The sequence below is a fragment of the Xenopus laevis genome, chromosome 7L, assembly GCF_017654675.1.
Source record: "Xenopus laevis strain J_2021 chromosome 7L, Xenopus_laevis_v10.1, whole genome shotgun sequence".
NCBI lineage: Eukaryota > Metazoa > Chordata > Amphibia > Anura > Pipidae > Xenopus > Xenopus laevis.
This window is the reverse complement of record NC_054383.1, coordinates 2,636,412-2,651,598: the sequence shown is the minus strand read 5'-3', so window position 1 is coordinate 2,651,598 and position 15,187 is coordinate 2,636,412. Positions and strand designations below refer to the sequence as shown.

Sequence of the window (15,187 nt, the reverse complement as noted above, 5' to 3'; positions counted from 1 at the left end):
AGTTGTTGACCTTTGAATTAACTGTTAGTATGATGTAAAGAGTGATATTCTGAGACAACTTGCAATTGGTTTTCTTTTTCTATTATTGGCGTTTTTTGAGGTACCGGTATTTAGCTTTTTTATTAGGCAGTAGTGATGGGTGAATTTGCGCCGTTTCGACGAAAAATTCGCGAAACGGCGTCTCATTTTTGACGCCAACGCCCGTTTTTTCGGAAAAAAAATTTGACGCGGGCGAATTTTTTCCGCGAATTTATTCGCTGGCGGCGAATCGCGCAAATTCCCGCCTGGCGAATAAATTCACCCATCACTATTAGGCAGCTCTCCAGGCAATTTGCCCTAGCAACCATGCATTGATTTGAATAAGAGACCAGAATATGAGTATGTGAGGGTCTGAATAGAAAGATTAAAAATAAAAAGTAGCAATAACTATAAATTTGTAGCCTTACAGAGCATTTCTTTTTGGGTGAGGTCAGTGACCCCCATTTGAAAGCTGGAAAGAGTCAGAAAATGAAGGCAAATAGTTAAAAATACTACAACACATAAATAATGAAGATCAATTAAAAAGTTTCTTAGAATTAGCCATTCTATAACATACTAAGGGGCCCATTTACTTAGCTCGAGTGAAGGAATACAGGAAAGAAACGTTGAATTTCTTTTGGTTTTTTTGGCTACTTCGATCATCGAATGGGCTACTTCGACCTTTGACTTCGACCTTCGACTTCGTTTCGAACAATTCAAACTAAAAATCGTTCAACTATTCGACCATTCGATAGTCGAAGTACTGTCTCTTTAATAAAAAAACTTCGACCCCCTAGTTCGTCATCTAAAAGCTACCGAAGTCAATGTTAGGTAGGTCGCTTTTTTGGGTCGAAGAAAAATCGTTCGATCGATGGATTAAAATCCTTGGAATCGAACGATTTGAAAGATTTAATCGTTCGATCAAACTATTTGCGCTAAATCCTTCGACTTCGATATTCAAAGGATTTAACTTCGATGGTCGAATATCGAGGGTTAATTAACCCTCGATATTCGACCCTATGTAAATCTGCCCCTAAAAGTTCACTTAAAAGTGAAGCAGCCTTTTAACTCCAAGCAGCACAACAGCAGCTAAGATTCCACTCTGGGGAGCTTTTGCAGTGTTGCAGTGACATTGCTTGCTACAACAGATGCATAACCAATTCTAAACCAGTTTGTGGGTCACTACGTTGATCCACAAGATTAATCGGGGTTCCCAGAAAGAAAAGTTTGTTGCAGAAAGCCAGAGTGTAAAGGACCAATCTTTCAATGAAGGGGGTATGTAAGAAACTCTGATCAAATGGTATTATTAAAATCAGGTTTTAGTTGCTACAGGTTACAGAGCTGCCCATTTTACTGCAGAACCCCTCAAAGTGATAGAGACCAATTGTGGGAGAAACTTGATCTAAGGAGTATGGTTCACCTTCCAGTAAAATTTTAGTACAGTATGTTGAAGAATTTCCAGTTCTAAGCAACTTTTCAATTGGTCTTCCTTATTTTTTTATTTTATTTTGTTTTTGAATTATTTCCCTTCTTCTTTTGACTCTTTCCAGCTTTCAAATGGGGGTCACTGACCCCATCTAAAGAAACAAATGCTCTGTAAGGCTACACATTTATTATCATTCCTACTTTTTATTTCTCATCTTTCTATTCAGTCCTCTTCTATTCATATTCCAGTCTCTTGTTTGAATCAGTGCATGGTTGCTAGGGTTATTTGGACCCTAGCAACCAGATGACAAATTGCAAACTGGAAAGCTGCTGAATAAAAAGCAAAATAAGTCATAAACCACAAATATTAAAAAATGAAAACCAATATCAAATTGTCCCAGAATGTCCCTCTCTACATTTTAAGGTGAACAACCCCTTTAACAATCTCCCTTGTGACCAGTCCTTTCCCCGTCAGCAATGGTAGCCATGGACTTTTGTGGAACAGAGCTGATAACATATGCAGAGTTGTCCCTTTCTAACTGCTCAACCAGTGCAGACGGGTCAGGGATTACAGCTCTACTGTGTTTGTATGGAGATGGAAGGATGCAGGAGTCCAGAGAAGAATGTAAGTGCTATTTATATGTAACATTTGCCCCAGCATGTCACTGAATACTCACACAGGCGCTAAATTTAGTGCAGGAACCTCTATTGACCAATCAGAAATGTGCTTAATTGTGTAACCTGAACCTTGATTATTCAGTGAGACTCAATGTAAGGTGCCTGAAATAAGTTTCTTTTCCTAAGTGCCTGTGCATAGGGTTCCATTTGGTACAACCAGTGCTATAGGCACAAGCACAATTTGCAGGGATTCCCCCATTCACCACAACTATCACTTAAACCTTGGTCAAGCTACCAGCACCAATGGCTGCAGAGCAGGGTCTAACTGGATGAGCCCAACGGATTTCAGGGTGGTCCCCAGCATCACCACAGGAAAAGAGAAGATCCCACCCCCGCCGTTTTATTTAAAATTGAAAAAAAAACGGATACATTTTGTAATTTTGTAATTAAACCACCAAGCAGAACAAATGTTCAGTGCCGCCTGGTTCACTTTAACCAAAGTTTATTCTGCCCCTAGGGAATGTAGAAAGATATTTTCAATAGTGGGAAATGTATAACACATGGATAGGATCCCTTTATCTCCCAAAAAAACCATAGGACAGCCCCAGAACATGGTCAGTAACACCTAAATTTCCCACAAATCAGTTCTGCCAGGTTGACGGTTTTCCAGCCAAATTTGGCTACGAATTTAAAGCCCAGACGGGTTTTGAAGGTATAAACTAGCCACGGTGTCGATTTGGGCAACTTTTGGAGCCATTGACTGATTTGCATTTTGGAACCCAGCCAAAGTTTCTACTTGCCCTAATGTGCCAAGCCTGTGTCCCAATGCATGTTGGGTAATGTAGTTTTTGTTTAACAATTTGCCAACTGCTAAGTTGAATGTAAGACTGCAATACCCAGCATGCAATGGGACCGACTTGTGTAGAAGTCGGGTGTTACCAGACCCGAGTGTCCCGTCACTCTTAAGCATTCTCGTATTTTCCGGTGAATTTCCTCAATTTCAGACAATTTGCTGCCCACCAACATGTCTAGAGGTTGAGCTGCTTTACCAATATTTATAGAAATTGTATTTGTATTAGGCCTTAGGGACCCCTATACCTCCTGGGCCCCCCTCTGTAGTTATCCCCCTGGTGACGGGAAAATCTGTCCCTTTTTACTTTATGGAAAAATATGCAAAACAGTGAAAATTTTAATTGTATATTTGAATATTTTCACATATATATTCATTTATTTTTTAGACTTTTTTTCACTGCACATATTGTGCTATTTTGGGGCTATTTTTGAAGTGCCTCGTGGCTAGTTTTGGGGCTGGTTTTGTAGTCGACTTTTGTTGGTTTTGAAAACTAGGCCTGGTAACCCTGGTACACACTATCCTCAAAGGGGTCTTTGACAAAGTGATACAACCCCGAAATGTTGCACAAACTGCAAAAAAAAAAATGCAAGGGGTTAATCCCTGCTTGAATCAGCCCTGAGTGCCACTGAATTGTTGGAACACACTGTCCTCAACTCAGCGCAATGTTAGTTCATCAGAGTGTTAGTGAATAAGTCCAGTTAATGAGAGAGATTCATGTTAATGGGACTGTACAGACCTGTGAGTGAGACAACTGGGAGTGTGAGGGGTGGGTAAGTGCGAAGGGGGGGGGGGTAAGTGCGAGGCGAGAGTACGTGTGCGGGGTGAGTAAGTGTGAGGGGTGAGTGTGAGGGGCGAGTGCGAGGGGCGAGTGCGAGGGGCGAGTGCGAGGGGCGAGTGCGAGGGGCGAGTGCGAGGGGCGAGTGCGAGGGGCGAGTGCGAGGGGCGAGTAAGTGCGAGGGGCGAGTAAGTGCGAGGGGCGAGTAAGTGCGAGGGGCGAGTAAGTGCGAGGGGCGAGTAAGTGCGAGGGGCGAGTAAGTGCGAGGGGCGAGTAAGTGCGAGGGGCGAGTAAGTGCGAGGGGCGAGTAAGTGCGAGGGGCGAGTAAGTGCGAGGGGCGAGTAAGTGCGAGGGGCGAGTAAGTGCGAGGGGCGAGTGTGCGGGGAGAGTAAGTGTGAGGGGTGAGTAAGTGTGAGGGGTGAGTAAGTGTGAGGGGTGTGTAAGTGTGAGCTGGGATATAATAAAGTGCTACAGGTTGGAAGGAAAAGAAGATCTCAGGAGAAGAATAATCACTGGGGACAATATAAAGGGGAGCAATGGGGGGAGGGGGATGAGGAAAGTGACAGACACGGGGGGAGGGGCAGCAGAAGGATAAGTGACACGTGACAGAGCCCGGCAGGTGCCGAGAGACTGACAGAGACACAGGGTCCCACAGGCACATTCCGTACCAGCTACAAACTCCGGGACCCGCAGCTCCCCGGCCCGGCTAGACACCTTCCGCAGGTACTCGAGCACCAACCGCTCCTTGTCCGCGGCCTCCCCGGCCTCCTGCAGCGCCACATTCAGCTCCCCCTGTGCGCCCAAGATTGACAGAAGACTCCCTGTGGCAGCCGCCATCTTTTCCACCTTCCGCCACGCCCTTAATCGCCTAGCAACGGCGAATAGCGTCTTGCCTACAGTATCCCTATGCGCCTGCGCAGTATCTTCATCTCTGAGCCACAAACTGCGCTTGTTATTTCCAGCAGCAGATTCGACACAGTACGAGAGGAAAAAAAAAAAAAAAAGAGAAAATGGTGATAACGGGGACAGCGGCGGGAAGACGTTGCGGTACATCCTGACACTATAACCCGGCTCGGTTGTGCATTACCAGTGACGTAACTGTGAGAGCGAATCTGCAGCTTCGGATGTGCAGGTGGCGGGAGCAGGGGAAGGCGCGGAGACATGGAGCGGCAGGAGGGAAGGTGATCGCAACACAAGAACGTTTGGACATTTACTCCCGGGGTTGGTATTGTGAGGCCTGGAGATTGGGACTAGTCCTTCATAACCAGCAATGAGCTGTCACTGAGCTTTCAACTCACTTCTCTGGCCTCATAATAGCTGGGCCCACAGGACGGTGTCTGATAGGGGTCAGTTTGGAGCTCCATCATCTCTCCTGTCATTGGCTTTATATAGAAATGTATAGGGGTGGGGTGCCAGGGAATCACAGAGAGGAGGGTGAGCAGGAGCATATTGTTTAGTCTGTCTGGGGATGCTGGGAATTAGACTTTAGAGATGGGTAAAAGGTTAAAGGGGTGGTTCACCTTTAACTTAACTATTAGTATCTTATAGAATGGCTAATTCTAAGCAACTTTTCTATTGGTCTTCATCTTTTCTTTAATAGGTTTTTAAATTATTTGCCTTCTTTTTCTGACTCTTTCCATCTTTCAAATGGGGGTCACTGACCCGTCTAAAAACAAATGCTCTGTAAGGCTACAAATGTATTGTTACTTTTTATTCCTCATCTTTCTATTCAGGTCTCTCCTATTCATATTCCAGTCTCTTATTCAAATCAATGCATGGTTGTTAGGAGTATTTGGACCCTAGCAAACATTGCTGAAAGAGCTGCTGAATAAAAAGCTAAATAAATTGAAATCCACAAATAATAAAAGATGAAAGGGAATCCCATAACCCGACTGTCCTTACAGTAAAGAACCCCTTCCTATGCTGATGGTGAAATCTCCTTTCCTCCCCACCAATGAATCACTCATTCCCCCTCTCTTGGTAGGGAATCCCATAACCTGACTGCCCTTACAGTAAAGAACCCCTTCCTATGCTGATGGTGAGATCTTTCCTCCCCACCAATGAATCACTCATTCCCCCTCTCTTGGTAGGGAATCCCATATCCTGGCTATCCTTACAGTAAAGAAACCTCTCTCCCCTGTGACCATCCTCAGTCTTCTGATGCTTTCCAGCTTTCAAATGGGGGTCACTGACCCCATCTAAAAAACAAATGCTCTTTGAGGCTACAAATGTATTGCTACTTTGTATTATTCATCTTTCCATTCAGGCCTCTCCTATTCATATTCCAGTCTCTTATTCACATCAATGCATGGTTGCTAGGGGCATTTGGACCCTAGCAAACAGGTTTCTGAAAATTGCAATTTAGAGAGTGGCTGAATAAAAAGCTAAATATAATCATCTCAGAATATCACCCTTTATATCATACTAAAAATTAATTTAAAGGTGAACAGCCCCTTTTGTTGCAGCTGCTCATTTGGGGTCCTGGAGAAGGTGCCCGGCCTTAACCCACTAACTTGCACATTGGACAGGGAACCCAGCGAATAGGACACCCCTCCCCAGAAGTACCCATTCACTGGTATAGAGGCTGACATTACAACCCAGTAGCACCCATTCATTTGCAAAGGTCACAAGGACCCCGCCCCTAAACCAAGTGCCTGTTAGATCTGTCATCCCTCCCCAGATGAACCCAGCAGATCTTCCCAGAATCTCAGATTGAATGGCGAGGGGCACAGAGTGATTGTGATAATTGCCCTAATGGGAGTCTCAAAAATATGTAATGTTTGAATAGACTTGTAGAATGAATTATTTGGGACAGTTACTGCCCCAGAGGAGCCGGAGTGGATGGTACAACCAGCCCTTAACTTTATATCTTTTATTACAATATATAGGTCCAAGATGTCCGACAATGAGTTGTTCGAGAAGGACATCTGGGAGTATAAGTCTAAACAGAAAGTAAAGCAGCCGAGCAATAAAGGGACAAGGTCTGCAGATCGGGGCAAGGCAAAGCAAAAAGCGGCTCAGAAACCCCGTTCATCCCTTGGTGCCAGAACTCAGCCCCCCAGTAGGAACGTTTCTCAGACTTCTACAATACGAGCGAAAAGGCAACTTGCACAGGAAGATGGGGAGAAGCCAGTTTCCCAAAGAGAACAGCCCACCCCAACACTGACACCCCCAAACAAGAATCAGAGCCCTCCTAAGTCTCCTCGGTCCAGACATGACGGCTACTGCCCAAGTTGCCAGATGCCATTCTCTCTATTGCTGGTACAGTCCCCGAGGTGGCACGTGAGCGAATGTTTGGACGCTGCCGGCGCTACAGCGAAAGGTAAGGCAATAACATATGGAACAGCTGCACTGGGGCTATTAATAATGTTGATTGGCTGCAGTCGTTTCTTCATGTTCTAAACTGTGCTCGTTGTTGCCAACCCTTGATGGTTGCTTAATTAGAACACCCACAGGCTGTCATGGGATACGTGGGTGTTCTAGTTAATTGGGATGCATTAAATCCACTATTTTGGATTAGTCCGAATCCTTCGCGAAAGATTCGGTTAAATACCGAACCCAAATCCTAATTTGCATATGCAAATTAGGGGTGGGAAGGGGGAAACATTTACTTCCTTGTTATTTTTTACTTCCTTGTTACTTCCTTCCTTTGTGATTTCCCTCCCCACTCCTAATTTGCATATTTAAATTCGGATTTTGTTCGGCAGGGCAGAAGAATTCGGCCGAATCCAAATCCTGCTAAAAAAGGCTGAATCCTGGATTCAGGGCATCCCTACTAGTTAAGCAGCCACCAGGGGTTGGAAGCCTCCCATATTATTTTAGTACTAGTCTTAGATAAGGGTTGCCACCTCACCCCTTTAAAACCAAACACATATGGTATCCACAGCCTGCATGGCTAATTAGCAATTCATTTAGATGCATGCTGCAGACTGAACCGATTTATGTGCAGCCATGCATCTAAATGAATTGCTAATTAGCCAAGCAGGCTGTGGATTCCATGCGTGTTTAGTTTTAAAGGGGTGAGCTGGCAACCCTAGTTTAGATAGTACAGTATGGGGGTGTTGAAAATGATCTTTGAGCCCATATCATTATCATGAGCAGTCTTTTTATGCTTCAAGTTAATCTATAACATATATAAATTTGTTTCCTCCCAGAATGTCCTGATGGTGTAATGTGCAGTTCAGCAATTCCATCACACTACAAAATCTACTCACACTTCCAGCTGGCTCAGAGTAGGGCAGTGAACGATTCTGTCTTTTCGTTGCTGAACACCCCCGGATCTGCCGGTCACCAGCCTGTTAAATTAAATCTCTCACAAAGTCCAATATCCTGGGTAAAGATAAGTGAAAACATTAACAAAAACAGACAAAACAGCCCGAAGACATTAAGCCAGACACCCAAAAAAGACAAGTCTCCTGCGAGTTCTCAGGGTTCAGTGAAACAGAGCTCCCTCCATGCCTGGTTATCCTCCCCATCCAAAAATGAGAAACCCTCCCAAGAAATCCTTAGTAACCCTCACCCTGGTTGTGCCGATTCCACTGCCAATAACCCACAGTCGGCCCAACAACCTGCAGATTTGGGGGAATATGGAATCTCCTATTCCCCACTTATATTTAATGAAGAGCTGGATAGTGATGAGGATCCTATAAAGAAACTGTTTCCCAGCGAATCCTCTGAGGAAGAGCATTGTGGGACAGCAGATAAAAGACAACAGGTTACAAATCAGTCTCACGGTCCCCAAGAGAACGGAATGATTCCACCACTGAAATATTCTAATATCTCTCAGCAGGATCTGAGATTGTTTAACCCTGGTGCTGATCATAGGAACCATATTAGTGCAAGTAGCACCTCCCAGTGTGCAGCCAATCAGCAGCAATCTGATCACATACCTGATTATGCTAATTGGTCTGAATGCAGCTCACCTGCCCCAGAGATTGGGGAATGGGACACATATCAGACTCAGCCAGATTTGTTTGGTGAACGTGCTCCAAGGTTTGGGAATTCAACTCGGTGGAAGGGAGAAAGTATTCCTGTGGTGGAAGCAGGTAGGAGAGAAAGCTGCTCTATTATCTCTCAAAGAGCCCAAGTCTCAGAGCCAGAACCAGCGCTAAGTTTGGGGTCACATAAGGACAAACTGGTGTTAACATTGAGCCAAAAGATTCCAGCAATGCCATCAAAAACTGTGCAATCATGTGCAAACTCAAAGGGGATGAAACAGATGGACATTGGTGTGTTTTTTGGGCTCAAACCTAAGGCCAAAGAGGACCCCAAGACTAAAGTACCCCCTAAGCCCCAGAACCAGCATGATGTGGCTCTTCCATCCGAAAGTAAGCCTGGGCAGAGAAAGAGGAAAGGCCAGGGGTCCCTGGGAGACAAAGACCCTCTTGCGGATCATACCAACACAGAACCAGAGGGGGCAACTGGGAACCAGAGAGGAGGATGGAAACGCCCCAGGCAATTCTCAACTGGGGGTGAGGGCAAAGGAAAGAAGCAGTGCCCCTTCTACAAGAAAATTCCAGGTAGGTCACTACTTTTTTTTTTTTTTTTTTTTTAAATGTAAAATGCATAATAATGTTTCAGCTACATAAAGGGATGCCTGGCTTTAAATGGGTGGTTCACTATTAAGTTAACATTGAGAATGTTATAGAACTTCTAAAATGGGGGTCACTGACCCCATCTTAAAAACAAATGCTCCAAAGGCCACAAATGCATTGCTATTGCTACTTTTTATTACTCATCTATTCAGTCCCTCTCCTAGTCATATTCAAATCAAGGTATGGTTGCTAGGGTAATTGGAACCATAGCAACCAGATAACTGAAGTTGCAGACTGGAGAGCTGCTGAATAAAAAGCTAAATAATGGCAAAACCAAATATATTAAAAAATGAAAACCAATTGCACATTGTCTCAGAATATCCCTCTCTACCTCATACTAAACTGTGTGAACAACCTCTTTAATGGGATACACTGGTGTTAAAGATGTCTGTAGCCCCTCTCTAGTTGTAGGTCTCTTTTAAAACATCCCCCCCCCCCTTATACAGAAACCTTATGGGGAATGTGCTGTGCTGAAATCTCTGCTGTCCCACGTTACGTGTATCTCCTTTGGGGACTTCTGGGAATGTGCTGTGTAGGAATGTGCCGGAATCTCTGCAGTCTCTGCTTTAATCTGCGCAGGGTCACCTTTCCGGCGTTAGTCTGAGTCTTATTTTGTCTTCTAGGGACTGGCTTTGCCGTGGATGCTTTCCAATATGGACAGATAGAGGGCTGCTCTGCCTATTTCCTCACTCACTTCCACTCTGATCACTATGGAGGACTGACCAAGAAATTCCGCTTCCCAATCTACTGCAGCAAGGTAAGTAATAAAGCAGTATTTCTCCATAAGGAGTGGGGACAGTCTGGCTGTGGGCTAAAGTGAAAAAGATTTTAGTTTGTGTCAGGAGCCCCTAGGAAAAACTATTGTTTGTTACAAAGAACCTGCTAAATATTTACTGCTGTTGGACTGCAGCTCCCACACTTCCATAAGCAAAGATGGGAAGGGAGTTGTAGTATAACAAGAACTAGAAAGCAGTAAGTTATAAGTCCCTGATTTATGGGGGGGGGTACCTATCTCGTTACATTATAGATTTAGGTAAAAACATTGACTTGTTATGGTGTCTTTGTCAGATCACAGGGAACCTTGTGCAGAACAAGCTGCGTGTGGAGTCGGAATTCATCAACACTTTGCCCATGAACACGGAGTGTGTAGTGAATGGGATTCGGGTGGTGCTGCTTGAAGCGAATCAGTAAGTGCTGCGTGGGGCCCATAGACCAAGTGAAATGTGACTGCATGTACTACACCGCCATTCCCCTGTTCTCTATCATACAGACAACACATATAATTGCCTGTTTTCAAAGGAATTGTTCACCTTTAAATTAACTGTTAGTATGATGTAGAGAGGGATATTCTGAGACAATTTGTAATTGGTTTTCATTTTTTATTATTTGTGGTTTTTAAGTTATTTAGCTTTTTATTCAGCAGCTCTACAGTTTGCAATTTCAGCAGTCGGGTTGCTAATGTCCATATTACCCTAGCAACCATGCATTGACTTGAATAAGAGACTGGAATATGAATAGGAGAGGCCTGAATAGAAAGATGAGGAATAAAAAGTAACAATAATGATACATTTGTAGCCTAAGAGTATTTGGGGTTAGTGACTCCCATTTGAAAGCTGGAAAAAGTCAAAAGAAAAAGTTGCTTCTAAAGTTAACTTAAAGTTGAACCGCCCCTTTAAAGAATTAAATCCGCAGGGCTGCTGCTTACACTGGGTATCGGGAGTATTGTGCGGCTGGTGGGATTGTTTCCTCTGCTGATATTTTTTTTTCCGCTGGCAGAGAAATTCATCTGACTTTTGAGCCTTATTCAGCCCGTCTGCCTATTACAGTGCACAAGTCTTGGCACCACTTTGACATCAGCCCAAACGTTGTGTTTGATTCTTTCTATAATTTCATTCAATTTGTAACCATGGAAACTACTTTCTCATTCTCCAGTTGCCCCGGGGCAGTTCTGCTACTTTTCCGGCTTCCCAACGGAACTTCCGTACTGCACACTGGGGACTTTCGGGCAGATCGTTCCATGGAGAGTTATCCGGCTCTGATTGGCCAGAGGGTCCACACCCTGTATCTAGACACCACGTAAGTATTGCAGTCATATTTCATTCTTGGCCTCTGAGATACACAGGCTGTTCCTTTCACAGAGGCATAACTAAAAACAAAGCAGTAAAATTCCTTTTACTTAAAGGACAACTAAACTCCCCCGCCCCATGGTGATAAGTCCCTACCCCTGAATTCTGGCCCCTCTAGAAATAGCGACTGCACATGCAAAGTGAGTGCAGCGGAGCTCACAGGCGCCATCTTCTTCTCTTCGATAATCTTTGTGAAGTGAGCGGCATATTGCCTCATGCGCAGTTGGAGCAATCCTCCGGTTCGAGACAACTGCACATGCGCAGAAAGAGACTGCAATTGCCGAAGGGGAGGAAGAAGATACGAAGATTACCGAAGAGAAGAAGATGGCGCCTGTGAGCTCCACCGGAGGGAGGGGGAGCAGTGGGGACTGTTCAACGTGGGGGGTTTAGTACTCCTTTAAAGGGCATACAAACCATTGCTTTATTTTGTCTTAAATGCTCTCCAAATGTTTGCAATATATTACCATAAAAGTATAGCAGAATAGGTATTCCCCCCCCCCCCCTGTACTAAGCAAAATTCAGCAGGAACAGCCCCTAAGTTTGCTCATAGTCTGTACAGAGAGATCCCATAAAACTATGGCAGCATAGGTATTCCCTGTACTAAGCACAATTCAGCAGGAACAGCCCCCTAAGTTTGCTCATAGTCTGTACAGAGAGATCCCATAAAACTATGGCAGCATAGGGATTCTCTGTACTAAGCACAATTCAGCAGGAACAGTCCCCTAAGTTTGCTCATAGTCTAAAGAGAGATCCCAGAAAACTATGGCAGCATAGGTATTCCCTGTACTAAGCACAATTCAGCAGGAACAGCCCCTAAGTTTGCTCATAGTCTGTACAGAGAGATCCCAGAAAACTAGGTCCAGGTTTGCAATTGGCCTCTCTATTGCTCGTTCTGATTTCTAATCGTTGTAATGAGGTGCTCTGACATCTAAAAGCTAAATTACACTCTACTTTATCCCAGCACCACAGTTATTTGCATATTTATCAAGGCGGGTACAGATTCTCTTATCTCTGACCTGACAAAGTGGCACATAATGAACTTTAGAAATTATTTTGCATCCATTCCTGTGCTCGGGCCGCCATCAGAAATCCCAGGGCCCCATACCACAAAATTTCCTGGGCTGCACCCACCCCACGGCAAACCCCACCCACCGGTCCGCCACCCACCCCACAGAGAAAAAATAACATTGGTGGCTAGATCTAAATCTGGGCTGTTGTCCACTTGTTTCTCGAATTGTTACTGATCTGTGTCCAATAGGGGTCGCTCTCCCCTATCTTTAAACAGCTTGTGTTCTCCTTGTAGTTACTGCAGCCCAGAGTACACGTTCCCTCCGCAGCAGGAGACAATCCAGTTTGCAGTGAATATCGCCTTTGAAATGGTGACGTTGTATCCCCGCACGCTGGTGGTTTGTGGCACTTACTCTGTTGGAAAGGAAAAAGTCTTCTTAGGTAAGTCATCTAGGGTTGTGGCTAGATGGGAGGACTTATAGTGAGGGGTTAACGGTTAACCCTTATCTATTGATCACAGCAATTCTATTAATCTGAGCCAAATAAAAATTATCCCCCCCCCCAGCTTTACCAGTAAAAATGGCTTAACTTATCCTTTATTCTTTGGCAGCCATTGCTGATGTGTTGGGGTGTAAAGTCTGCATGTCCCAAGATAAGTACAAGACCATGCAATGCCTGGAGTCAGAAGATATACGTTCACTTGTAACTACTGACTGGCACAGCACTGCCCTCCATGTCCTGCCCATGATGCAAGTTAATTTTAAGGTACGTCTGTCGTGTCTGCTGAATTGTGCTTTTTACCTATGCTGCCATAGTTTTATGGGATCTCTCTGTACAGACTATGAGCAAACTTAGGGGCTGTTCCTGCTGAATTGTGCTTAGTACTGGGAATACCTATGCTGCCATAGTTTTATGGGATCTCTCTGTACAGACTATGAGCAAACTTAGGGGCTGTTCCTGCTGAATTGTGCTTAGTACTGGGAATACCTATGCTGCCATAGTTTTATGGGATCTCTGTACAGACTATGAGCAAACTTAGGGGCTGTTCCTGCTGAATTGTGCTTAGTACAGGGGAGTACCTATGCTGCCATAGTTTTATGGGATCTCTCTGTACAGACTATGAGCAAACTTAGGGACTGTTCCTGCTGAATTGTGCTTAGTACAGGGAATACCTATGCTGCCATAGTTTTATGGGATCTCTCTGTACAGACTATGAGCAAACTTAGGGGACTGTTCCTGCTGAATTGTGCTTAGTACAGGGAATACCTATGTGCCATAGTTTTATGGGATCTCTCTGTACAGACTATGAGGAAACTTAGGGGGCTGTTCCTGCTGAATTGTGCTTAGTACAGAGGAATACCTATGTGCCATAGTTTTATGGGATCTCTCTGTAAAGACTATGAGCAAACACTACATGTAGGCATATGTCCGTATAATAATTCCAAAAGATAAACTATGAATTGTGTTTTTCTTACATTTTTAACACTCGATTAATAATCTTTATTTTCAGGGTCTGAATGTGCATCTCGGCAAGTTCCCTGGTAAATACGACCGGGTCCTGGCGTTCAAACCCACAGGTTGGACCTACTCGGATAGTAGTGTGTTAGTGGCTGATATCAAACCTGAGATCCGAGGGAAAGTCACTGTTTATGGTACGTAGGGACACCTTAAACCAGGGATCCCCAACCTGTTGAACCCGTGAGCAACATTCAGGAGTAAAAGGAGTTGGGGGAGCAACACTAGCATGAAAAATGTTCTTGGGACCCTAATAAGGGCTGTGATTGGCCATTTAGTAGTCCCTTTGTGGATTGTCAACCTACATTGAGACTCTGTTTGGCAGTATGCCTGGTTTTTATGTAACTAAAACTTGCCTCCAAGTCAGGAATTCAAAAATAATCACCTGCTTTGGGGCCACTGAGAGCAACACCCAAGGGGTTGGAGAGCAACATGTTACTCACGAGCTACTGGTTGGGGATCACTGCCTTAAACATTAGTAAAGGGGAACTGTCACTAAGCTCAATATGCTCCCGCTTTGTTGTTTATTAAAGGGGTTGTTCACCTTTAAATTACATATAGAGTATAAACCCTGAGCTGTTTCCTTCCTTTCAGGCATTCCCTACAGTGAGCACAGCAGCTACTCCGAGCTAAAGAGATTCGTCCAATGGCTGAAGCCCCAGAAAATCATCCCGACTGTGAACGTCGGCAACTACAACTCCCGCTCGGCGATGGAGAAATATTTCAGAGAATGGCTTTCAGATGCTGCTCAAAAGAAGTAGGAAGCCGAGGAATGTGTGTCCCCATCCCCCTTGGCCTCTTAAGACTTTTTGGCAATTTCTAAATTGTGCAAATTTTTATAAATTTATACTATTTGTGCCAATGGGGGAATGATGCACGCTTTATGTGCAACTTTATTTAAAATACTTCTACAATCCCATGTTAAGGCTTTTCGGGAGTTTCTCTGGGAATGCTGGGAGGTGTAGTCCACTACAGAGGATCCGTATGATTAATTTGCACATCTTTTCCTGCTGGTCAGACTTTAGGACTCACAGCTCAGTGCCAAAGCTTCCCTTCTCTTATTTACCCTTTAAGAAGCGAAAGCTGTACCTGCTCCTTCCTTGTTCATTAATTACCCCGGGGTCAAGTCACTTGTCCTTTGTCTTTTATGTCTCTCTTTCTATTTAATAATAATAATAAGATGCAAAATATATTGTGGATAAAATAAGCTTTTAATAATGGATTTTGTAAAATAAAGGTTTTTATTATAAACTGA

The 15,187-nt window shown here is 44.2% G+C and overlaps 2 protein-coding genes across 3 annotated transcripts in view; one reads left to right on the top strand and one right to left on the bottom strand.

Moving 5' to 3' along the window:
* nhlrc2.L (NHL repeat containing 2 L homeolog) overlaps positions 1–4,742 on the bottom strand; it is a 22,611-nt gene extending 17,869 nt beyond the window's left edge. The window contains exon 1 of the mRNA XM_018224977.2: positions 4,358–4,742. Coding sequence (XP_018080466.1) covers positions 4,358–4,742 — 385 coding nt within the window. The remainder of the gene's footprint in view (positions 1–4,357) is intronic.
* Positions 4,736–15,187, top strand: dclre1a.L (DNA cross-link repair 1A L homeolog). 2 transcript variants are annotated; one of them, XM_018224611.2, is made up of 10 exons: positions 4,736–4,870; positions 6,578–7,011; positions 7,844–9,208; positions 9,907–10,040; positions 10,352–10,470; positions 11,216–11,359; positions 12,713–12,858; positions 13,028–13,182; positions 13,928–14,069; positions 14,527–15,187. In XM_018224611.2, the coding sequence occupies exons 1-10, from the start codon at positions 4,851–4,853 to the stop codon at positions 14,691–14,693; spliced, it is 2,826 nt and encodes a 941-aa protein (XP_018080100.1). In that variant the 5' UTR covers positions 4,736–4,850; the 3' UTR covers positions 14,694–15,187.